This window comes from Marmota monax, unplaced genomic scaffold (assembly GCF_021218885.2).
Source record: "Marmota monax isolate L192 unplaced genomic scaffold, Marmota_monax_Labrador192_F-V1.1 WCK01_AAM20220418_F8-fsc00096, whole genome shotgun sequence".
Taxonomy (NCBI): domain Eukaryota; kingdom Metazoa; phylum Chordata; class Mammalia; order Rodentia; family Sciuridae; genus Marmota; species Marmota monax.
The window spans coordinates 6,498,933-6,524,891 of record NW_026695236.1 but is presented as its reverse complement, the minus strand read 5'-3'; the positions used below and the strand labels follow the sequence as shown (position 1 = coordinate 6,524,891).

Genomic DNA, 25,959 nt, shown 5'->3' with positions numbered 1-25,959 from the left:
GTGCTGCACTGAGGTGTGGCTCCAGGCAGACATCTGCCAATAGAGCCAAGAGGACACTGCACAGTGAGGCAAGGAACACCACCCAGGGTGGGTTCTGGACTTTACCACAGTACAGAACCAATAACAGAGGATATCTGTATTGTGATAACAGGTCCATAAGTGTTCATTCAGTGGCCCTCAGTGTGCCAATAACCAGTGCTAGGATCTGGGTAAATGATACCAGGTCCAACTTCAAAGACACTCACACACAGCACCATAGCCACGATGGCATCATGGTGGAAGAACTCATTTTACTAAAACAAGGCCAATCACATTATAGAATTTTGAGTTTAATTGTTAAGATATGCAAATGTTATTAGTATGTGGTATTTAACTTCACCTGGCTTTGTAGGTGATAAGAGCTATAAGCATGAGGTATTTATATCTAATTTTATGTTTATATGTATTTAAGAAACATCATCACCACAGTGATGATGGGGAGTGGGGTGGGACTGTTCAGAAAGATGATTTTTTTTGAAAAGAGGTCCCTATGTGGTCTTTATGGGGTTGTCATGGGAATTTAGTGAGAAAAAATCCTTCTATTTACCAAAATGCTTGGCTTATAAGTAATTTTGGATGAATGTTGATTGTATTGTTTTCACATTTTAGAAATAACTAATCAAAGTCAAGTCTTTTACTTGCCAAATGTGAACTGTGCTTATAACTGAAAAGCCGGTAGACACAGTTCATTTAGCTGTTGGGGGTCAATTGAGGGATGGGAACTCTTTATCCTTAACAAAACCACTTTGCCACTGAATAGCAATCACAGCTTTATTTTATTTTATTTTTTCAATTGCAATTTGGGCTTGTGCTCCTAGCACTCCGCTCCCCTGGGGCCTGCAGGTCTGGAGGTGTTCGCAGAATGCTTTCTCGGCAGATGAGGAGGGACTAAGTTTGCCATTCACATTGAACTCATTAAGGTGCTATTTCTTTGTGGCAAGCCAGTACAAGTCAGTTACAGAGAAAAACAGTGGCTTCCTGGGGCCTTCCAGGAAAAACAATCATTCACATCAAGAATGCCCAAACCCGGTCTCAACAAGTGGGAGTGAAATCTTCACAATTGTTCATGAAGTTGCCAGAACATGAAGGGCAAGTGGCATATCTGCAAGCTCTTGGCTTCTTTTTAATGAGAAGGACTCTAACGTATTCTGGTAAGAACTTGTAATAAATTTGAGAGACTCAGTAAGAAAGCTTTCACTGTGTAAATTGTTATCCCAAGTTCCCAGAACTCTATAAATGAATGGAAATAGTATCAGAGTTATAATGACTAATGCAGGATGCTGCCCTTAGCTTCCTCATTGTCACCTGTGTATACCAATTGCCCTTCCTGCAGAAAGAGTTATTTTTACTTTTCTCTCTTAGAAGGACTTCAAGTGCACAGAATAGGATAAATCACGATCCTGAGTCATGGCATATTTTTCATTGTTTCCTGCCTTTACCTAGAATGATAGATCTATGGTGCTTACTACATTATGGTAAATGGATAGATGGGTGGACGGACAAATGACTGATAGGTAGAGTGATGTAGAGTGAGCTACAGATGGATTTTTTAAAAAAAGTATAATTTTGATTTAACTTACTAGCCTTCATATTGTGACTTTTTAGGTTAGTGTATCTTACATCTTATGGAAGCAAGTTTACGCTACCTCTCTTGCCAGTTTCATTTTACAGAGGAGTTAGTGGCCTATTTCAGATGACATGGTTAATGGCCTAGCTGGGGTCATAGAACTGAGTTTGTCAACTGCCTGAAAGAATAGATTGAGTGTGCCAACTTCAAAGGAAATCCAAACCTTTTCTAGACCATTTTCAATGTTTGCCCAGAACAAGGATAAAGGCTCAGGAATGCTTGTTTTTACCCAAGCCCTAAGACAGTACTGGACATGAAAGATACCTTGTAAACTATTGCTAAGGTAATGCAGACCAAATAAATATTCGTGTCCCACCAAAGAACAGTGCCTGGCTGTGGAACTGAGACAGGTCACTTATTTCCTATGACCCTGCCATCTCTTCTGTGAAATAGATAAGGCACGAATTTGCTTTGCAAATATCAGGACTTATTTTCTAGTATTCATGAAATATTTCTGAACCCTAGAGGAAGACTGGATTTATCACAACTGCCCTTCCAGCCCAAAGTTGATTCAGTTTTCTAAAGTTTATTTGGGTGACAATTTTATGTATTCTACTCAGGGTTGGTGTTCAATCAATTCAGTGATTATTTCAATGTCATGCATAAACTGGTAATTTCTAACAGCACATAGCCATTACCTCATGCTGAAAATTTGGAACACATTGTGGAGATACCTGCTTGAGGATAAGCCTAAAAGCATATGTATGCCCAATTTTAAATTCTAATCTGGGCTCTGCCAAGTTCTTTCTCTCTTCCACCATTATCCTGGTGATCATAGTCACTTTGCATGGTTTGCCTGTTAGGCCTTCCACTATTCCCCACATGTTCACAGGTGATATGCTTAAAATTCTCTGTCAAAGGCCACTGCCATTTTTGACCTCCCTTCAATACTTATGATGTGGCCTCTGTGACTTCTCACTGGAGTCATTCCAATGCAGTACAACAGGAGCCCCCCTGTTCCAGTCATGACCAGGTACCACCATCTATTCTCCCCCAAACAAAAATCAACCTCTTTTTTTTTTCCACAAGTAAGTGATTGCAACTCTGTCTGATAACCTTTAAGTATTCCCTAGGGTCTAGAAAAGAACCTCCCCAAACATGGTAAAGCAATACTTAAAACCCTCTAGCTCTGGGCCTCAAGCTGCTTTTGCATCCTTGCTTTCCCCACTACTCCCATGTGTTCTGGTCAAATGTAATACTTGCTGGTCATCAGATAGCCTCTTCTCCTTTACCTTTACTTCTACTGCTTGCAAAATATGAAAACGTACTTATTCTATAGTTGTTAAAATTTTAATTTTTATAAGCTTAGCTTACAACGCAAAATCTTCCTGAAATATTTTCTTAATTGCTCTTACTCGGAGGAGGTCTTCTCTCTCCCTTGAGTCCCTGCTAAAGCTCTGTGCACATCTTATTAAATGTTTTTGCCTTCAGTGTGTATAAGACAGTAAGCTCTGGGATGGCAGAGGTGGGGACTTACCCAATGACCAGAGCAACATCTTGTATAGAAAGGAAACACAAAGCCTATTTATCAAAATGAAAGGAAATAACACTCAGATCAAGACAATCTTTCTTAAGGCAGCAAAAGACTGCTCAATTTTCCATCCACAGGCTATAACAAAAGATATGAGAACTGTGCCTTCTAACTTACATAACTTTTCTCCCAAAATACCACCTTCTTCATTCTCACATAATTCAATTCAATAATTATTGGTTGAGTGCATGAACTATTTTAGACCCTAAATAAATCATATTCACTACCTTCAAAGAACTTGCAATCAAATCTCTGGATTTTTATTATAACTGAAAAATCAGATCCTCAGAAAGAGAAACTATTGGCTTCAGGTCACGTAATTAAGAAACCTAAGAATAGAATCAAGGGCAACTTGAAATCAGAGCTTCTCTTTATAATGAAAAGGCAAGATAATTAGGTACTTTTTGAATCTTAGGAACTTACTGGAAACTATTGCTGAATCTCTCTATAGATATTACATGATCTGTCATTGAAAAAGAAAACTACCCACATATAAACACAGTATACAGGGGTAAAGAGGCAAGTTACACTATTTTTACTTGCTTGGAATCTGACTATAATTACTGTGGTGAGGAAGATGGATGACTGAACAGTCACTTCTGCATCCCTACCTCTTGATGTTAGATATTTAAGGTTCCAAATAGTTGAAACTTTTGCAAAGTGAAACTTGCAAACGCCACAGCCTTTTACCACGAGTCAGATTAAAGGAAGCCATGCAGTGAATCAGAATTTATTCATGAATAATTCCCAAAGTAGAAATGGGTTTGAGCCAAATAACACTTGATATCCTGAATTAATAGTAGGAAGAAAATTTAACAAAGGTTCATTTTCTCATCTGGTGAAACTATAGTTGCTACTTATATAACCACAAATAACACATCTCCTATTTATATTACTTTGGTCCTACAACCATTAATTGAATAGAATTAGCTAGGAACACCAGAACTAGTTCATTTACAAGAATGCTTTAAATAATCAATTATTCTATTTTCTTGAAATACCAGTGACTTGGGAGGCTAAAGCAGAAGGATTGTAATTTTGAGGTCAGTCTGGGCAACTTAATGAGACCCAGTCTCAAAATAAAAAAATAAAAAGGGCTAGGAATAAAACTCAATCTAGAGGACCCCTGGGTTTTATCCCCAGTACCAAAATAAAAATTATAGTATTTTGTTCATCCAAGAGTTGTATGGTGTTATGTAGAGCCCAACTCTACCACTTAGTAGCCCTATGAGCTTGACCATAGACTTCTATCTTTTCATGTGTGAAATGGGCACATTAATAATGCTTAATTCAAGAGTCATCATAAAAAGCAAATGAGCAATGTCTATAAAACAAATTTGTCAAAGGTGCTGGAAGTATACCTAAGGGGTAATGTATTTGCTTAGCATGTAAGTAGGAAGAGTGAGTGTGTGTGTGTGTGTGTGTGTGTGTGTATGAGAGAGAGAGAGAGAGAGAGAGAGAGAGAGAGAGAGAGAGAGAGAGAGAGAAAGGAGAGGGTATAGGTGTGTGTGTGTGTGTGTGTGTATGAGAGAGAGAGAAAGAAAGAAAGAAAGGAGAGGGGTGTAGGGGTGTGTGTGTGTGTGTGTGTGTGTGTGTGTGTGTGTGCAGAGATGCTTAGAAGTGGCACACTGACTAGAATACAGGAGATTTCCAATGCAGTAAGCACTGATAAGTTGTGTTCTTCTGGAATTTCCCACAGGTGATTACATAGCATGTCAGAGAACTTAGAAACAGTCCAGATTTTTGATGGTCAGAGGGGAGGGGACTGAGAACATTCCTGCTGCCATGTTCTACTTTCCTGTCTACAAGAGCCATGCACATGGAGGGAACATTTTTCGCTCCCTAGCCACAAAGTCAAAAATCCCATAGGCAAAAGCATGGCTGATCCAAGTGGGGTTGGGCAAAGTTTCACAACATTCCCTTCTCCATCTGTGTGAGAGGAGATTTAGAACCTTAGGAAGAGAGTACTGTTAAGAAGATGCTCATTGTTCCCCCAAATTCAAAGGCCAAATGTTTTCTCTGATATGGATGCTGATCCATAATGGGGTAGGGGACGGGCACAAGGGAAGAATGGAGGAACTTTAGAATGGGCAGAAGGGAGTGAGGGGAGGGGATATGTGGGTGAAAGAGATGTTGGAATGAGACGAACATCATTACCCTATGCACATGTATGACTGCACGAATGGTGTGATTCTGCATCGTGTACAACCAGAGAAATGAAAAATTGTGCTCATTTGTGTACAATGAGTCAAAATGCATTCTGCTGTCATGTATAACTATAAGAACAAATTAAAAAATAATTAATTTGACATAAAAAAGAAGCTGCTCATTGTAGCCTACAGAATGGGAGAAAATCTTTGCCTATAGAATGGGAGAAAAATCTTTGCCAGCTACTCCTCTGACAGGAGATTAATATCCAGAATATATAAAGAACTCAAAAAAACTTAACATCAAAAGAAAAAAAAACACCCCAATCAATAAATGGCCAAGTGATCTAAACAGACATTTATCAGAAATAGAAATACAAATGACCAACAAATATATGAAAAATGTTCAATATCCTTAGCATTAGGGGAAATGCAAGTCAAAACTACACTAAGATTTCATTCATTTCAGTTATAAGGCAATAATCAAGAATATAAACAATTTATTTCTGGTGAGGATATGGGATACTTACACATTGTCTGGAGAACAGCAAATTAGTAAAACTACTTTAGAAAGCAATGTGGATATTCCTTAAAAGACTAGGAATGGAACATCAATGACCCTGCTATCTATCCCATTCTTTGGTATTTATCTAAAAGAACTAAAATCAAGCATACTATAGACAACATGGTACCAATGTTTATAGCAGCACAATTCACAATAGCCAAGTTATGGAATCAGTCTAGGTGTCTGTCAGCAGATGAATGGATAAAGAAAATATTATCTCTCTCTATATATAGATACACAATGAAGTTCTTTTCAGCCATAAAGAAGAATGAAATTATGGCATTTGCTGGGTAGAACTGGAGAGCATCATGCTAACTGAAATAAGCCAGACTCAGAATGTCAAAGGTTGAATGTTTTCTCTCACATGTGGAAACTGGAGAGAGGTGGGTAGGTATTAAAAATAAAGGTGATCTCCTGAATATAAGGAAGACCAATGAGTAGAAGAAGGGGCTCGAGAGGGAGATAGGAGGCAAGGGCATGGGGAAGTACCAGGGAACAAAAATCTATCAAATAATGCCATGTCCATGTACAAATATATGACAATTAATCCCACTTTTACATATAATTATAAAGCTTTGGTTAAAATAATAACAACGATAGGAAGGAGGTCAGTAGAACAGAGCAAGCAGATCAAGGGGAGGCAAGAGGGGAGGAAAAGGGAAGGTACTATAGAATGAGATCCACCAAAGTATGTATATGTACAAATACAGCATAATTAATCCTGTTACATATAGTTATAATGCACCAATAAAAAAAATCAATGGAAAAAATAACCTTCAAAGTACATTAGGGAGCAGGATGGAGGTGGGAATTTGCCAGATGTGATATAGGATGGCCCAACTCAGATGTGTGTTCAGTCAGCACTGCACCTGCCTGAAATTGTTGAAAAGATTTTCCTTATTTCAGCCTCAGCTTTTTTAATCTGTAAAATATATTAGTTAGTAAAGTTTGAAAGAACAGAATGTATTTCTAAGGAGGCAGGATAGAAGTAAATTTCAGGACTCCCCACCCCCAAACATCTACTGTTATATTTCATAAGTTAGTAATTTTTATTTATCTTTTTCTTTCCCTGAAGTGAATGTAATAAGTTTCCAAGCTTTGGGTTTTTGGGGTGGAGGGGTGGAGGGGTGGGGGAGTGATTTCAAGTAGAATTTTAAGGAATTCCAGGGAAAATGTCTTTTACATTATGGTTGCAAAAAAAAAAAAAAAAGGAATACATTTTCGTAAGTTTCTGTGGTAGAGAAATTCATGAATTGTAAGATTTCACTCAAATATTAGATTCTATTTTTTGCAGATTTGTGACAGTGAATAACTCTGTTCAGCTTCCTAAACATGAGAGTTTAATGTGAAATCCTATGGATGGGACTGGATAACTCCAAATGTGCTCATGTATGAGTAGTTGTTTACTAAATAATTTGTGATCATGGATATAATAATTTAATAGTATATTTATTGTCTGAAAAAAGAAGTTGCTAATTCTAGCTGTATTTAGGAAGAGTCTGAGATGTGTGTATGTAGGTAGTGATGGGGAAAGAGCTATGCTAATATTTCTAAACATGTTATACATATTATCTCTTTTAATATGATTTCCATTTTCACATATGTGGCAACTGAGGCTTAGGTATGATAACTCTGAAAGAAGTTGGTCAGTGACTGATAGAAAACCTTTCTGCTATGTCTATATGTCTCAAATTTTGGCCTGCCTAGCAGAATCTCTGGGGAACTTGTTAAAATGTAGCATTCTAGCCCCTATCCCCAGAGAATCTGATTTCACAGGACTGGGACTGAGCTAGACATCTCCATTTTTAATAAGACCCTCAGCTGATCTTCATGTGGGTGCTGCAAACTGTGAGTTATTTTCCCTACTAAATATTTTCTGGTTTCTTTTCTCCTCATTGCAACTCTGTGGTTCTCGGTCAGGCCTTCTCTGTGCCTCACCTGCATATTTACTGGACATGGGCTCCAGTGTTAGCATTTATTCACTGTTACAAAAATGCCTGAGAAAACAACTTAGAGGAGAAAAAGTTTATTTTAGCTCACAGTTTTGAAAGTTTCTGTCCATGGTCAACTATCTCCATTTTTCCTGGGCCTGTGGTAAGGCAGAGCCTCATGGCAGAGAGCGTGTGGTCAAGCAGAGTTGCTCACCTAAAGGCAGTCAAGAAGCAGAGAAAGAAAGGAGGGGGCCAGGGACAAGTTATAGTCACCAAGGGCATGCCCCCAAGGACCTATTCCCCTTAACTGAGTCTTATTTCCTACCATCTCACCACTTCCCAATAGTCCGTTCAACTATGAATCCTTCAATGGATCAGTCCACTGATAAGGTCAGAGCCCTCATGATACAATCACCTTCCCAAAGGCCCTACCTCTGAACACTGCTGCACAGGTACTAAGCCTTCAACACATGAATCTCTGAGGGACTGTCCAGATCCAAACCATAATAGCTCCTGTTCTCTAAGATTATCTCCCTTTGGGAATTAATTTCACACTGTGGCAGAGTTATCCATTAAAACTCTAATCTAATCTCTACTAAAATCCTCCAGGTTTTCTACTACTTTTGAGATCAAGGCCCTTCAAGATCTGGCTCCTGACTTTCCATCTACCTTCTCTTCTGACACGTGAAGTTTTGTACTTAAATTTTTATAATTAAATGACAGTTTCACAGCACACTGGGCTATTTCCTATCTTACAAGTGATCACTTCTATTACAACATGCTTTCATCCTTCTACACCTAGATGGAGTTTATTGATTCTTCAAGACTCATTTATTATCTTTTCTAGGGACTTTCCTATGAAAAGCATGAGTATCCAGGCCTGAGCTCAAATAATATCCTGCTCTCACCTCTTACTCAGTGCTTAATCAGATTGTGTTTGTTATTTTTACTAACTCTTTTGCCTCTCCAGAACATTTGTAATTCCTAAGAACTGGAACCATGTCTTATTCATGGTGTATTTCCATTGTTTAAATCAGTACCAGGGACACAGCAGAGCTTTAGCAAATACTTGTCAAACTGAAGCTTAAAAAAACTTGAAAACATTAGAAAGGAGGAAAGCACAATGGGTAAGTGAATTTATAATGTTTCAATGTACCATATTCCTTCCAACAGTAATTAAAAGGAAGCTTTAGCTTAGCGAGGCAATGCAAATAACATTAGATTTCAAAAGCATTCTTTAAATTTCACAGCTTTTGCATTTGTTAATTTCCTCCTGGGGATGAAATTGACAAAACATTCAGGTTTTAACATATATAATTTTAAAAAGTTCTGAAATATAGAATTAATCTGGAGACGACAGAAGAACTGCACCAATTAAAATGTACAACATGGATGTGAGTCTGTATGAATCCACATGTGTCTGGTGAACAGGTTTTGTCAGTAACACACTATACTATATTTGGTATATATGATTGCAGATTAACTTGGTAGTATTGACAGCAGTGCTTTTTGGACTCAGGAGGGAACAACTATTAAGAAATGCAAACGCATAAAAATACAAAAGGAACATGTGGTTTATTCTCCATGCCGTTCTGCAGACTAGCAGAATTAGTAATGTGATAAGTAAATACTATAAGGAATATGTAAAATAATGTCTACTTATTTGTTCAAAAATGTTCATTGACCTCCACTGGCTTTCTGGGTTTAGATAGGACTCTCTTTACGTGCATTGGAGACAGAGCCTCTAGAGGTGGGTCCCTCTGAGAACCATCTACAGGGAAGCCACTGGCACTTCTTTATCAGATAATTATCTGTATGCCACTCTGGTAGTTCTCCATGGAGAAAGGAGCTCAAGGTTGGACAAATGCAATTATCACATTCAAAAGAAAATATAATGATTTAGCAGCTCTTCCCAGGCTGGGCTAATGATGCTGCAGAATACCCTGAAGATATCCCTCTCTTTGTTCTATATGTAAAAATGTAAGTCTGGTTAAAACCGTGATGGATGCAAAATGGGGAAAGACTAGTGCCAGGAAGACCAGTTAGGAAGCTGCTAGAGGGTCTGAAATAGAACAGGTATGATAAATAACCCGAGGAAAGGCCTTTCTGAGTTTTCTGCAGAAGGAAAACCTTGCCTTTTCGATGGCCTGTGGAATGGAACAATTTGGCTTTCCTTCCACCCTTCCTGCTTGGATCTCTATCTAGGAGATAGAGACATGGCTCTTGCCATCTATAGACTGACTCCATTAAGGAGATTTTTCTTTCTTTTTTTTTTTTTTTTGAGGACACTGTTGACTCTTACCTCAAAATGTCATTTTGAAGCTATTACAAAATCAATCCCCATAACTCAACCTGGTAAAGCAAATATAAGTCCCACCTTGCTAACAAAACATTGGCTGCCAAAATTGCTTTTCTGAGAAATGACACAGTAGAAGGCTCTGCTACCAGCTCTCTGGGTGTCCCAGAGAAATGATTTTCATTTTGTAATTTGTAAATGACACAAGTTAATGGCCTTATGGGAAATTCCAAGAATCAATGAAGTAGAACCAAGATTTCTCAATGCCAGCTCTGGTTTGACTAGGGAAGATTGCTGTCACTCTATCATCATAGTTTCATCTCTGCCTCCTTTCCTCTCTCACAGTCAACATCACTTCTTAAAAGGATGCTTAAGGCTTTGGAAAAGGTAATAGACTATTTTTAGAGACCACTGGGACAGATGTTCGAGGATGATAGTCCTCTCTGATTTGTTTAGCAACACTTTCCTCTTTTCTTTTTTTCACTTTGCCACTGTTTTGATCTCAGATTTTCAGAATCTCACACCCAGAACATTGTAGTTGCTTTCTCAAACACCTCTACTGTCAGTCTCTCTCCTCCCAGTTGGCCTTTCTGTGGTTGCCAGATTGATCTCTCTGAAACCTACCTGTGGTTGCCAGATAGATCTCTCTGAAACCCTTCCCTTTGCCCTACAATGGGTACACTGAGTGGCTAGTGTGTGTCAGGGAAGTTTGGATCTTTGCCTAGGAGAACCCTCACATATGGGTAGTGATACAGGTACAGTCAGGGTGCAAGCTCAGAGAAAACTTCTAGTTCTGGTTTGATCATAATCCTTAAACTTCTTCATTATCTGCAGAATAAAGTATAAGTTTCCTGGAAAATTTAAGGTATCATAACTGAATTGAGTCCAACTTTCCAATTATAAGTCCTTTTGTTCTTCAAAACTCTTCCTTGAATTGAAAGTAAACTGGGTTTGGGTCCCCCCCCCCCACCACCACCACCACCCATCCTGTTTTCTACTCCTATCTGCCTCCCACATCTTTCAAATTTCACTAATCCTTTAAGGCCCCACCACCATTCAAAATCTCTTAGCTTTCAAGCCAGAATCTCCTTTTTCTTTGACCGTAAGAGCAAGTTCTCCGCCCTCTGGTTTGGAAATGACTTACCTGCCATAGGAACTCATCCTTTTCCCCAGAATACCTGCCCCTCCAGGCTAGCCACCAGGCCCATCTTTACAACTCTGCCTGTCCAACTGCCTTGGCATCTTGTAAAGTCTTACTAGGTAACTGAATGCATGTGTTTACCAAGACTTATTCCCTCATTTTATTCTGGAAAGCCACAGTAAAGAAAATGTGTGGCCTCTAAACTCACTTCAGAAATGTTCTTACAGCAAGAGTAACATCATTGAGAAAAATCAACTCCCCCCTTTTAGGATTTTAAATTTATGCCTGAGACAGTTTTTGACAAATATGAACTGAATTCAATTTACTCCTTCATTTTTCTTAAAATGCACAAGAGTGATATGTAGTCTCAGTAGTGAAAAAGAGGATGTAAACAGATAATGTACTTTGAAATTAGTCAGACATGAGTGAAGACTTTTTTTTTTTTAAACACCTCTTTAAACTCCAGTTTATAAAGCGGAAGTAAACTATTTCAAGTTTTGCTGTGATCATTAAGGAATGGGTGTAAACTGTCTGGGTTTTTACAATTAATACTCCTACCACTTTCAATGACATCTAACATCTCTGTTAGGTTCCAGACAGATGATAAATAAGACTAGTTATTTATTTATATCTCATCTTAGTTTAGAAAGGATTTACAGTGCAAAAAAGGACACACATGAACACTAGTTGTACCTTGCTGATATATACGACATATGACATACTTTCTTCTACATATATTTTCCTTCCCTAAATTATAGGGATTTTTAAATTAAAAACAACAAAGTTTAGTAGAGCTCGCTAAATAGTCATTGATTTTTCAAAGTAGAACAGCTTGATTCTGAAGATTATGTAATTTCCTAGACCGGAAGGAAATAAATAACATTTTATTTATTTATTGGAAAAAATAACAGAATAGCTGGTTAGGAAAGTAAGGAAAAAAGTCAGAACAACAATGAAGGAAATTACAGGAGATTAAGTTTTCACCAAAGGCTGATTTAAATGGAGACTCATTAGAAAATTCACTGCTAACCCCAGGAGGGCTTGGCTGCATTGAGATGTGAGAAACTGAGCTGGGTCTCAAGGATGCTCATTCAAATAGACAACTATTTGCAGTTTAGGGGTCTAAGTAGGCTAACATTATCCAAACTACTTTCATAATAGTCAACTTGTCTTTGCTTATACAGACATAGACTTTGTGAAGGTGCATGGAGTAGATAGAGAGCCTGGCTGTTTCATTTGCAGTAAATGTCACTTTCAAACGAAGATTTATAGTTTCTTCATGGATACTCCCAAAATTCAATAAGCTCCAAATCTTATACATACTTCCAAAAAATGCTTCTGATCTTCCTGTAAAGGCCCATTTGCTACAACTCCCACCTTAATCTCCATGAACTAGTGTCCCTGGATTTGCCTCACCTAACTCCAACATGTCTGCAATTTCCGTGATCACTTTAATGATTTTTCTATGTGTATGACAAACTCCTACTCAAACATTGAGATCCTGCTCAAATATCTCTTATACTTTTAATGCTTCTCTCTTATCCAACACTTAATGAAGATAACGTGAAGTAATGGAAAGGGCAGATATTCTTCTGTCAAAATGGTTTGAATTTAAACCTGAATCTTACACCTACTACTAACTAACCTACTTTAACTTAGATAAGTTAGTTAATCTTCCTGAGGCTCAGTCCTGATTTTTAAATAAAAACTGTTAATCATTTACATTTATGGGATCATCAGTGATATGTATTGCTATTGTTTGCCTGCCTATATTTGTTCTTGAGAGTTCACTGAGATGAGAGACCTTGTCTTTCTGTTTCCTGGCCCACAAGACATCCAGCACAGAGCATGGTGTTTTGCAGCACTCAATGTTCTTCTTTTTATTTTATTTGTTCTTTTTAGATATACATGACAGTAGAATGTATTTTGGCATACACATAGAGTCTAACTTATTCTAATTAGGATCTTACTCTTGTGATTGTACATGATGTGGAGTTACCCTGATTGTGTATGTTCTTTTAATTAATGGATAGTCATGGAAAAGAAGCTCAAGCACCAAAAGGCCAATTGAAGTTCAAGTTCTTCTATGAAGAGCTCTGGTCACTCCTCTGCCCATTAATCTGAATTCTCAGAGCTCTTGTACATACTACTAGTAAGGCCCTTGCCACAGCCTGCTCCACAGATACTAATTGATTCAAAGCTTCCTCTAGTATAATAGCCACGATTTTCACTCTGGACAACTCAGGACACTTCACAATGTTCTGTAAATGCCAGCTAATGATAAGATTATTTAAAATGTTCTATTCTCTTTCTCCTTTCAAACAATTTCCTTCTCAGCTTATCCTGAGTTTACCCCCAAGGTCTCAGACACTGAGGTCTCTGCAACAATGACTTATTTATTTCTGAAATCCTTGCCCTTGGCTCAAAGTGAGTGGCATCTCATGACTCAGCTTTGCCAACTCTTCATAGAGCTGGGGAGACTGTCTCCTTTCCTCAGTGTACTTTCTCTGAACTTTGTTTTCTGGACAAAACAAAGTGCAGTGATGACTGGTCTCATGGGAATTTAGAAGAATTTAGTTTTATTACCAATTAATACATAAGTAAATCTCATGGAGGATTACTGATGGATTCCATTTTAAAATTTAATCAAATCTGGAGACTCAAAAAGAGAACAATTCTCAACATTATGCGAGACATGACTGATCAATCATAACACCTTTTCTGTTGATGTTATATATGGCTTCTGAATCTTTTTCAACATATTAAACCAGGTAAAAACTATCAATCCCTCAGTCTACATAGGAGATGAAACTTGTTTTTATGTCCCAGATGTAGTTCAAAGCTGTTATTTGTTTGTAAGACCCAAAGAGCAGTAGTGACTTAGTAATGAACTGAAACCAGAGCTCAGGTTTTGATCTCCCTCGTTTTCAGTCCCAGGTTTCAGTTCCATGTTTACTCTTCTTCAATAGTCATTCAAATCTTAGAATTTACTCTCTATTCAGTGTTAAATACCTAATGGCATTTAACATATACAATTAAAAAGCATACCATGCATGCTTTGGCTTCATCAAAAAGATATTTGATATATAAATCAGAGAGAGAGAGAGAGGGAGAGAGAGAGAGAGAGAGAGAGAGAGAGAGAGAGAGAGAGAGAGAGAGAGAGAGAGAGATATCTCTATGCTGCACTTTGTATCCTGCATAAGCCCTTATTCTGTGTCTGACACATGGTAGGTTTTCAATGTAAATTCTCTTTTATATATCAACTGTACAAATGAAATAAACAGAAGGTCTATATTTAAATTCTCATGAGAAATCACTGAAAAATCCTACCTTTTTGTATTTAAGTACTACTTGTTTGAAAGCATTCTATGTTATTATTATGGTTTGGATACGAGGTGTCATCCCAAGAGCTCATAAGATAGAAAATGCAGGGATAGTCCAATGTAAAATGACTAGATTATGAGAACAGTAACCTAATTAGTGGATTAATCCCTTTGATGGATTAGTAATTTGAATGGATTACTGGAAGACTAACTATAGGCATGTAGGACATGGCTATAGTAAGTAGGTCACTCGGGACAAGTCCTTAGGGACTTTATTTGGTCCCTGGCTCCTTTCTCTCTGCTTTCAGCTGTCATGAGTTGAGCATTTTTCCTCTGACATACCCTTCTAGCATGATGTTCTGAATGACCTCAGGCCCAAAAGCAAGGGAGTCAGCTGACCACATATTGAATCTTGAAACTGTGAGCCCAAAATAAACCTTTTCTTTTCTAATTTTTTTTTGGTTGGGTATTTTAGTTACAGCAATATATTCATCATGACAGTCATGATATTACATCCTTTCATTCTTTTTTTAAAGAATGACACCAATATGCTTAAATAAATTTCTATTTCACTTCCCATTGATACTTCTACTTTAAATTCAAAGGGTAACACTGTGGTTTGAGTGTGAGAAATAATATCTTTTCTTTTTGTTTTTCATGGTGACACCTGTTGACCATAACTTGTGGTTTTATATGATACTCAAAAGCCACAATTGTTAGGATGCAAAGGCAAAGGAAAGACATGAAGAAAAAGAGAATAGGAAGAGAGAAGGTAGAGTGTTATTTTACAATATAACATAATACAAATATTGCCCCTTCAAAAAATAGATTTCAAAAGCTGTGAAAGCTATAGCTAACACCATACTTAATGGTAGACTGAATTCTTTCTCTTAAGATTAGGAGCAAGACAAATGGCAGCTATTGCCACTTCTTTCCAACCTTGTATTGGAAGTTCTAGTCAGGGAAATTGGTCAAGAGAAAGAAACAAAAATCATTAATATTGGAATGAAAGAAGGAAAATTATCTCTTTTTTTCATATGACACAATCTTGTGTATAGGAAATTCTTGAGGAATCTACTAAAAATCTATTTGAACAAATGAATGGGTTCATGAAGATTGCAGGATATTAGATTAATACAAAAACTATGTTTCTACATATTTTCAATGAACAACCTAAAAATGAAATTAAAAAATACTTCACATACAAGAGAATGAAATTGGAACCCCAACACTACCCATATGTAAAAACTAACTCAAAATGGATTTAACACCTAAACATAAGAGCAAGAACTGTACAACTCTTAGAAGAAAACTTGACATAAATTTTTTGTTTAAAAATCATTGAATCTGGAGACTGTAAAAAGAGAACAATTTCCAACATTGTGGTAGAGATGACTAATCAATCATAACTATTTTTTCTGTTGATGTTATATATAGCCCCAGAATCCTTTTCAACATAGAACTTCAGGATTAGGCATGGTTTCTTAGCTATCACATCAAAAACATAAATAACAAAAGGAAAACTAAATACACTTAACTTAATCAAAAATTTTAAAAAACCCTGTATCTCAAAGGGCACTATCAAAAGAGTAAAAAAATAACACAGAGAATGGGAATAACTATTTGAAAGGCATTTGTCTGATGAGGAATTAATGACCAGAATATATGATGTACTACAAATCAGTAACAACAACAAAACTCCAAATCTAAAAATGGGCAAAGGACCCAAATAGACATTTCTCAAATATATACAAATAGCCAACAAGAACATGCAAAGATCCTCAACATCAACAGTCATAGGGAAACACAAATCAAATCACAATGAAATACCACTTCATATCAACTAAGATGGCTATGCAAAAAAGAAATACAATGCTAAGTGTTGGTGAGGATGGGGAGAATGTGGAACCCTCATATACTGCTGGTTGAAATGTGAAGTGGAAAACACTCTGGCAGTTCCTCAAAATGGTAAGCCTAGAGTTATCATATTGCTGATACCAGCAATTTAACTCAGGTATAGATTCAACAGAAATAAAAACATAGGTCCACATAAATTTTTTACACAAATGTTCATAGCAGTATTATCCATAATAACTAAAAGTCAGGAATAACCAAAGGATAAATGGATATATTAAAAGTATTTCCACACGATGGACTATTATTTGGCAATAAAAAGAAATGAAGTACTTATATGTACAGCAACACAAATACAACTTGAAAACATCATGTAAAATGAATGAGTAGGCACAAAAGACCATAAGGTAAATAATTCCTTTTGTATAAAATATCTATAGGCACATTTTCTGTCTCTAGAAAAAAAGTAGATTAGTGGTTGCCTATGGCTGGATGGGGAAAGAAGGTTAGGGGAAATGGAAGTGACTTAATCAATGCAGGATTTCTTTATGCAGTGATGAAGTACTCTAAATAGACTGTTATGATGGTTGTACACTTCGAATTTAACTCAATTACTTGTATGATATGTAATTTTTATCTCATGAAAGCTGTCATATTAAAAAGATGTACGTGTGTGTGAGTCAATATTTTAATTTTGGAGATTTGTTAATTCTCTCCTTTTCTATGTCTGTCACAACAATCCACATATTCACTTAAATGACCCATGTGAATATTTCCATGACCCTTGTCTTAACTTTATAATGTGTAACAAACCAGACATGTTTTCTAATAAGCAGATACCTTTTATGAAATCCAACATTTTAGAACATTAATTTTAGAAAAGTAAAGTCATGAAAACTGCAGTGTTTTCTTCTTCATTGCAGTCATTACCTCACCTCCATCAACACATCATTTCTGAGGACCACTAGCTTTACCCTCTGTATTTAATATATTCACCATTATTCCATTTTATAAGAAATGGCATTGTTACTTTTAGCAATACATTTGTAACAGTATTATACCATCTAGTGGCTCCATAATTTGTTTGCTGCCATAAGTCTAAATCTCGATTATCATTAAATCCATGGCAACTGAGAGAACTTTATGTTTGCTTCATTTTGTACCTACCCCTTTTGAGTCAATCACTCCAGGTTTTGCATTAAACTTCACTGTCTTCAATCGGGCACGTTCTTTTCTTTCCACCCTAAAGAAAAGGGGAAAATAATGAGTCTATCATATGACAAGGCATTTACGATTAAGAACACCTTATCCTTATTCTTACAACTCAAGTAAAACCTATTTTAAAATATTTCTCTTCCTTTGTTTAGTATAAAAATCTTGGTATAAAGTCTCCAAGCATCTAATATAGCCCTTGAAAATTTTATGTTACATGGGCTGAGAGTCACAGTATTTGGAAGGAACAAAGAGGGAGAAAAAAAATGATATTTGTTATTTTAAATGCTAAATCAATCAATCAAAATCTATTTCAAGAAATTGCAGTCCATAGGGACAAACACCTAAAATGAAGATGAAATGAGATTTACTCCCCTTCCCTTTTTCTTTTTCCTTCCCTTCCTGTAAGAATATTACTGTATTTAGCTTCATTTGTTAATCAAATGCATTATGTACAATCTTGAATTTTTTTTATCAAGAAGCCCAATATCCTTCTGTTGCTTCTGTGGATTTATCATTTTACCCACCACTTCACTCATTCATCAAACATTTTTTGAGTGTCTAACATGTACTAAAGAGGAGTTGGAGAACAAATAAAAATATTTTAAAAGCATGACTGCAATATCCCTTGGCAAGCACAGAGATGTAAACAAGGAATGATATTTTTCTTCAGTAAGACTATTGATATTCAGTGGGTGCATTCATCTCATTGGGAAGGTGAAAAGGGGTGGAAAGCATTGGGATGAGCTTCTTTCTTGGAGAAGGAGTGAATTCATGGGGGACTTTAAGAATGAGAAAGCTTATCAGGGGGAATTTCCAGACAGGAGGAACGGGAATGCACTAGAAGATTGCAGAAAATTGTGGTATGCGTATGAGTAACAGGATGTGGAGGAGAGGCCCAGGTGGTGGGCCTCTTGAAATGGGTCTGAATCCACTTCAAGGACTGAAGTTTTTCCTTTTAGGAATCCTCATGAGTTATTAGTGGTCATAAAGTAAGGAAGTGATACAATTAAATTAATATTTTAAATGATCCTGGTATATGTGGAATATAGACTGGGGAAGTAAAAAAATAGGAGGAGGCTAGCGGGCCTATTTAGGAGCTGTTTTCATAGTTAGGAAAGAAATGATAATGAGGCAGAGAAGAGGGAAGGGCTAGAGAAGTACAAGGAAAAAGTATTGATAGGACTTGTGCATATTTCAAGGTCAGAAATGAAAGGGAATCGACATATATTTCCTGATTTTTCTGAGTCTCTTCAGATTGACATGAACCTTGCTTCCTCCAAGCTACAATGGCACTTAATTTAATACCTATGTCAATATTATTTCTTGATTTTTCTGTTTAGTTTTGCATTGCATATAGGTGTATGTTCCTTAAGGGGAAGACTGTACATATATCTCATTAGCATGTTATAGCAAGAGCTTAATGAATATTTCTTAATAAAAAATAATATCCAATGCATTATGGTAGCATGATTTTGTTGTTGTTGTTTAAATTCAGCTAGGCTTAATTTCATTTTTTTCTGTTTGGGGAAAGAAAATAAGGGCAAGGGAAGAAAAGACCCTGAATCTATAGGAACTTAATGGTTTATGAAGCTAAGCAATTCATAAATCAATAATTAACAGCATATTCCTTTCCAACTGAGAGTTCTTTTGTGTTTCCAGCTGAAACGCAGTAAAGATCAGGGTTTCCATGGTTACAGAATAAAGTTTCAGAATACATTTATTTCAGTTTGAGTGTAGAATATTTGAGTGGAAACAGATGAACAACATTTTTCAAATCTAACCTCAGGTATTAAAGCAATATGTTCCACTGAGAGTTTCGTTTTGAACCCAACATACAACAGTTAGGAGGAAAGTAAGAAAATTTTCAGATAAGCTAACTTGCCAAGTGCTCATTGGGAAAAAGCCTGTTCTGAACTTCACCAGTTTTTCTCTTTTAATCCAAGTGCAAATGATAATTCATATTCATCTCTTTTGTAGTCTTCTAAAAGTGTTGTGAGAGTCCTGACTTTATTCTGGCTACTTAGAATTAACTAGGCAAACGATGGGAATTACTAATTCATTTGATGCTGCCAAAATGACTGTAGCACGTGGAGAAGAATGTTTGTTTGATCATATTATGCAAATAAATTCTGCAGAAACTCAAAGAAGTCACACAGTCCCCAAATATACATAATATAAGTCTGAATTCAAACCTAAGAATTATTTGGACAGAGCATTCTATTTCCCTCCCTAAAGTTTATCCTTTTCTATTTTCTTGATGTCCTTACTAGGCCAATATTACTGGTTCATCACTTAAACCTTAAAAGGTTGTCAAAGAATATTGTCAGACACAAAGACACCCACAAATGCACATCCATATGTTAATAATAAACCATGGTGAATATGAGGTTAATCTTCAAGCAGTTAACAGGAAAAGAAAACAAAATTTTAAAAGCTTATTCAGGTAAAAGTTTTGGTTCACTCATGAAGGAAGTTGGAACAGTTTTGCTTTTTATTTGGGTGCAAAGTTGCAGGAATGATGATAATGTAAATGGTAGCTAAAGTTTTAACAACTTTACCAGTGAATTTCCTTCACTTTTATATCATCTCATTTGGCGCCCATAGTGACCCAGTGATGTAGGTATTATCAACTCCATTTTATGGCTGAGAGAGCTCAGACTTGAAGCTTACCAAACTAGAAAGTGGTAGAAACAGGATGAACATGATCATGGGTGTCTCTCCACAGCCACTCAGTTTGGGACAAACAGTACTCTAGGATCTTCCATGCCCGACTTAGTGGAAATTCTCAAAAAAACATGAGGTTTTGGGGTGGGTCATTCATAGGATTAAGACCCATACATACCCTTAGAAGTCTAGACTGAATTTTTGAGAAATGATAAACATCCCCTTCCTTTGTATCCCCCATCACCCAGATGTTCTGAATTATATAAACCACAACAAAATTGAAGTATATAATCATTGAGCACCATACCGAGCTGGCCTCAAAATTCAAAATAAATTTGCTTTGAACACTGAAGTCAGTTTAGCTAAATGCCCCTTTGCAAATTACATCACACATACTGAATTGGTCTCCCACCTTACCATTCCAGTAACCAGGATTTTGATTTTCCACTACAAAGGCCTATGGTAAATGCCTTTGAGGGCTCTTTGCAAACCTCTCTTTTTGGTGGCAGTGTATTTCCCTCAACCCCTTACTGGCCACTTTAGCCCCTAACTCTCTCTCCTAGCTCTTCCTGGGATATGGATAGTTTGCTGCTAAAATAAGAGTTAAGGATCAGAAATAAAACCTTAAATAATGTGGTGTAATTTTCTCTGGCACCAAAAGCTCAAAATCTTAAAAAAAAAAAAAAAGGAAAATAGCTGTCATTTAAGCAAACATGAAGTATTTGAAGCTGTGCTAAGCACTTTACCTATTTTATCTGTAATCTGTATAATGGTCCAGGACTTAACATGGATCTGGGCATGCAGTAGATGCTTAGAGAATCTTGATTGAATGAATGAGTGAATAAATTCTCAAGGAGACTATTAGTTCTCTACCTAGATGTGAAAACTAAGGCTCAGACAGGTTAAGGGACTTGCTGAACAACCACTGTTTCCTACAAAAAGTTGTTCACTGTTTCATAACCTTTTCTCTTCAATCTTGGTAAAAATTTAGCATCACATTCTCTTATTGTTACAATAAGTATGTTCCCTTTGGAAAAAAATGATATTAAGGTCTAACAGTTTACAGAAATAGTGGGACCACCTGTATACACAGACTGCAATGAGAACCAGTGCTGTACTTTTCTCTTGCACTTAGACTCAAGCAATTAATTAGATTGTTTAAGCAGAAATAATCCTCCCCGCCCTAGTCTTGCCACTGACCAAAATTCTAAAAACAAACTGGCTGGCAAAATTTGAGCAATCAATTCTGACACCTAGCATCTCCAGATAGCACCAAATGGTCATACTTTAATGAGCCCAACTGTCTCCCTCTCCCTTTTCCCCATCTCCCATCTGGTATTTTCAGGTTCTAGCCAATCACATAATTGGGTCAGGTTTGGAGAACTGTATAGTAGGAACATGATTTGTCACTGGGAGTTCCTGTGCTCCACAAGCCCTGTCAGAGGGAGAATGAAATACCATCCATGTTAGTAGCCACAGGTTTGCTGTGAAAGCCAGGTGAGCGAACTCTTATGTAATGCTAGACCCAAGCTGTCGTCCAAGAGCTCAGGTGAACAGTCACAGTGGAACAATGAACAGACACCTGGATTCAAGAGACTGTGAGATAGATCATGGTTTGGCTACTCGTAAGCTATGTGAACTTGGAAAACAGAGATTCTATTCTAAAAGTCTAGCTTTTGAAATTACGCCAGCTGGGTTTAAATTTTATCTCTGTCACTTACTGGGTCTGTGACTTAGGGCAGTGATTCGGCCTTTTAGGAACTTAGTTTTCATGTTGGCAAAATAGTAACAAAGACTTCAAAGATTATGGTAAATGTTCAATGAGACAATACAAGAAAATTGTTTATAACAAGTTCTGATACATAGAACAACAGGCTGCTGCTAAACTGATTGTGATAATTCCATTCATGAAGTCACTTGCCATCTATACTCACAATGTCCTTACCTTGTGAAAGGGAGGTAACACAGATGCCCTGCCTCAGGGGCTCACTGTTATGGTCAGCCCCTCCCTGCGTGAAACAAAGGCATGGGCTTCCTTTTCTTCCTGTGAGGGGATCTTCATATGTGCCACCAGACTTGAGAGCTGCAAGGACTAGGAGGAGCTCACACCTTGGCAGGTGCTCATAGAGGTATAAGAAAAGTGTTTGTTTGAATCCTGGCCTAGCACTCTGCTGCCAGCATGGTTTTGGCAGGCAACTTGAGTTCTCTGAAACTCCATTTCCATAATTGGAAGTGTTCCAAAAATAATGCTCCTGGTATAGTAGAAAGTCATCTAGCATTGCTACCAGAGAGACCTGTGTCTAGCCATGGCCTGGCTGTGCATCTTAGGGCAAGTTACTTGATTTCTCTGACCCTGTTTCCTTAAAAGGCTTTCCTTAAGATTAAATTGAAATCACATATTTGAAAGCATCTGGCACAATACATAGTGCTATATTTTGAATGTTCCTACCAGTACTCAGGTTGAAATTTAATCACCATTGAGAATTATTAGAAGATGAGACAGGTATGACCTTTAGGGTCTGTCTGGGTTATGAGGACCCTGCCCTCATGAATAGATTAATGCAATGATGTACTAGTAGATTAATGGGTTATCATGAGAGAGGGTCTGTTATAAAAGGCAATTTGGTTCTCTCCTGTCTGGACCCTCTCATCACATTATGCCCTGCAAAGCCTTAGGATTCTGCAGAGTCTCCACAAGCAAGAAGATGTTCCCTAGATGTGGTCCCTCAACCTTGGACTTTCCAGCCTCCAGAACTGAAAGCTAAATGAACCTCTATACTTTTTGAATGACCTAGTCTATGCTATTCAGTCATAAAACCTTCATTACCACCACCACCACCACCACCAACAACAACAACAACAAAAACCCAGACTATGACATATCTGTGCTACCATCAGATAGAATTTATCCCTCCATCTACTGCCTTTTCACTTCCCTTGGTACCTTTACAACAGAGCCCTCATCATCCTAGTCACAGAATAGCTGTGACACAGTTACATTAGTCTCATAAGTGGTGGACTCCAGGCAGTGCTCCTATAACAGCAATTGGCATATAGACACTGCCCAAGCAATGCTTGCTCAATTTCAATTTTGTCAACTCTTATTTTTCCACCGTTGGGAGGTGAGATTGTATATGAGTAAAGAGCAATTCTAGCCTCAATTCAAACCCCACTCCTGCCACTTAGTAGACGGGCAATTTCAGGCAAATTAACCTCTTTGTGCCTTAAAGCCTTTCTTCCTCATTTGTAAAATGGGGATAATAACAGCATCTTACTCTTAGAGTTGTAATGAGGTTTAAATAAGTTAATAAGCATAAAGGACTTCAAATAGTGGTAGCATGCTATGGGAGTATTTTACTAAATAAATATATTCATCATCTTCAAAAAAGGATAGGAGGGATGACAATGTTGATATCCTTCGCATTATAGTTTTATTGGGATGATTAAATGGAATCATCAACAGAGAAACATTTTTGTAAGAAATGAAGACATATACAGATGCTATCCATTATGAAATATTTCCAGACCAGCTCTGCTAATTGAAATATACTCAGGAACTAGGATAAAAAAAGGAATTAGGAGTTAAAAAACAATCTAATACATTTATTTAAATTGCTTTAATGTTAGTATATGAGGACTCTGTATGAGGTAGGATTTCTAATTCCTTCCTCAAAGTTTTCTAAAGTTTCCTACTTTTCTATTGTGAGATGTAACACTTTTATAAATACATAAAACAGTGAGAATAACTTTTTGAAAAAATTAAAATCCTAAGGAGAAAATCTGTTAGAAATTCACTTACAGTTATAAATTTTACATAAAATAAACATAAATACATATATATACTTAAATAAATAAGTATATTTTATTTTATAAAAACACATGTTGGGGCTGGGGTTGTGGCTCAGTTGTAGAGTTACTTGCCTAGCATGTGTGAGGCACTGGGTTCAATTCTCAGCACCTCATATAAATAAGTGAATAATAAAATAACATCTAAAATGAAACAAGACAAAAAAACCAAATACTTACATAAAATAAAATACACATATTTGTGAGGTAGTATTACTGCATCCTTCATGAAATAGAATGCAAATAAATGTCAGTATTGCAGATGCTGGACAAATTCCTTCAGCCCAGCTTCAGTGTACTTGTTAAATTGGTTTTATCCAAAGTATGAGAGAAATAGCCAATTCAAAAACAAGAATGAGAAGTTAAACTCCATGTATGTATAATATGTCAAAATACATCCTACTGTCACGTATAACCAAACCAAACAAAAAATAACCCCACCAAAATTGGAAAAAAAAGAACAATCAACAGCAGATGGAAAATTATTTCAAGAGGAATAACACTGAAATATTCCTCAGGGGAAAAATGAGTAAACGAACAAATGGGTGACTTCTGACATAATTAGAAGACTCACAGAACCTCAGGATTGAAATGGGCCTGAATGTCACATAGTTCAATTCTCCCATCCAGAATTTGAATCCTTTTTATATCTTCCCATGTGGTTCCTGCCACTTCTACAAGTAGTAGAAGGCTTTCTAGAAAATGAGCTGAAGTCTATTCCTCGATTAGCTTTCTTTCCTCCACCCCATTTCTATCCTTGGGGTTATATTCAATAAGATCACCGCTTTCTTATAGAGAAGAGCTCTTCAGACATCTCTGATTATGTCAAAGGAACTCCAAAAGCATGTTTAACATTTTTTTTTAAATGAAAACAATTACTAAGAGTCACTGCTTTGAATATAGCCTTTCAGTAAACACTACAAGCCATACTACAAAGATAGAATGCCCTGGCCAAGCAATGACAGGAGCCTAGATGCTTAAAGCTACCCAGAGAACAGTCTGCTGAGGGGAGATCCACAGGCAAAGGCCTGGAGGATGGCAAAGCATCCTGGAGTTTCCGTCACTTCACTGTAACACCATCCTCCCTCGCATTCCTCCCTGGGGGCTGTGTGGCCACAGGCAGAGATGAGAACTGTCTTCCCTGGGTCATGAGTGTCCCGCAGAGTTGCTCTGGAGGTATACTTTACAATTTTTCACTGTGGTTTGTACTAGCTCCATCATTATATCACTTTGGTGCAGCAGCACTGAATATTCAGTTTCACTGGGGAGTTTTCATAAAGGTATGTTGGGGTTTTGGATATAAGAATGGGAGCTCTTAGGGGCTGGGGTTATGGCTCAGTGGTAGAGCGCTAGCTTCGCATGTTCAAGGCCCTGGGTTCGATCCTCAGCACCACATAAAAATAAATTAAAAAAAAAAAAAAAAGAATGAGAGCTCTTAGAAAAACCCACAGACTGAAACAAAACAAAACAAAACAAAAACAAACAAAAAAACCCCCTGATGACTGCTTTGAGCAACCATCATTCCTGATTTTGTACCAAATCTATTTTCGAAGAGTCAATTTTTGTTTCTTGGACAACATTTTGCTGCCAAAAGGACACCTGTGGGGAGAACAGTTCTCTAGTGGTGATGATTAGAATCTGCTGGGACAGATGAAGGCACTGGCTGTTCTGAGGCATATTTCTGTCTTCCAAAAGTAGAGCTGAAGAAATGTTTGCAAGGGAAAGGGCATCATACTCTTGACTCAAGAAACACTTATACAGAAATAAATATCTAAGTGAC

At 37.1% G+C, this 25,959-nt stretch overlaps 1 protein-coding gene across 25 annotated transcripts in view; it reads right to left on the bottom strand.

Moving 5' to 3' along the window:
• Positions 1-25,959, bottom strand: part of Dlg2 (discs large MAGUK scaffold protein 2) — a 2,050,987-nt gene that overhangs the window by 48,153 nt on the left and 1,976,875 nt on the right. For all 25 annotated transcript variants that reach the window (XM_058577380.1, XM_058577376.1, XM_058577381.1 and 22 more), the window contains one exon: positions 17,622-17,697. In XM_058577380.1, coding sequence (XP_058433363.1) covers positions 17,622-17,697 — 76 coding nt within the window. The remainder of the gene's footprint in view (positions 1-17,621; positions 17,698-25,959) is intronic.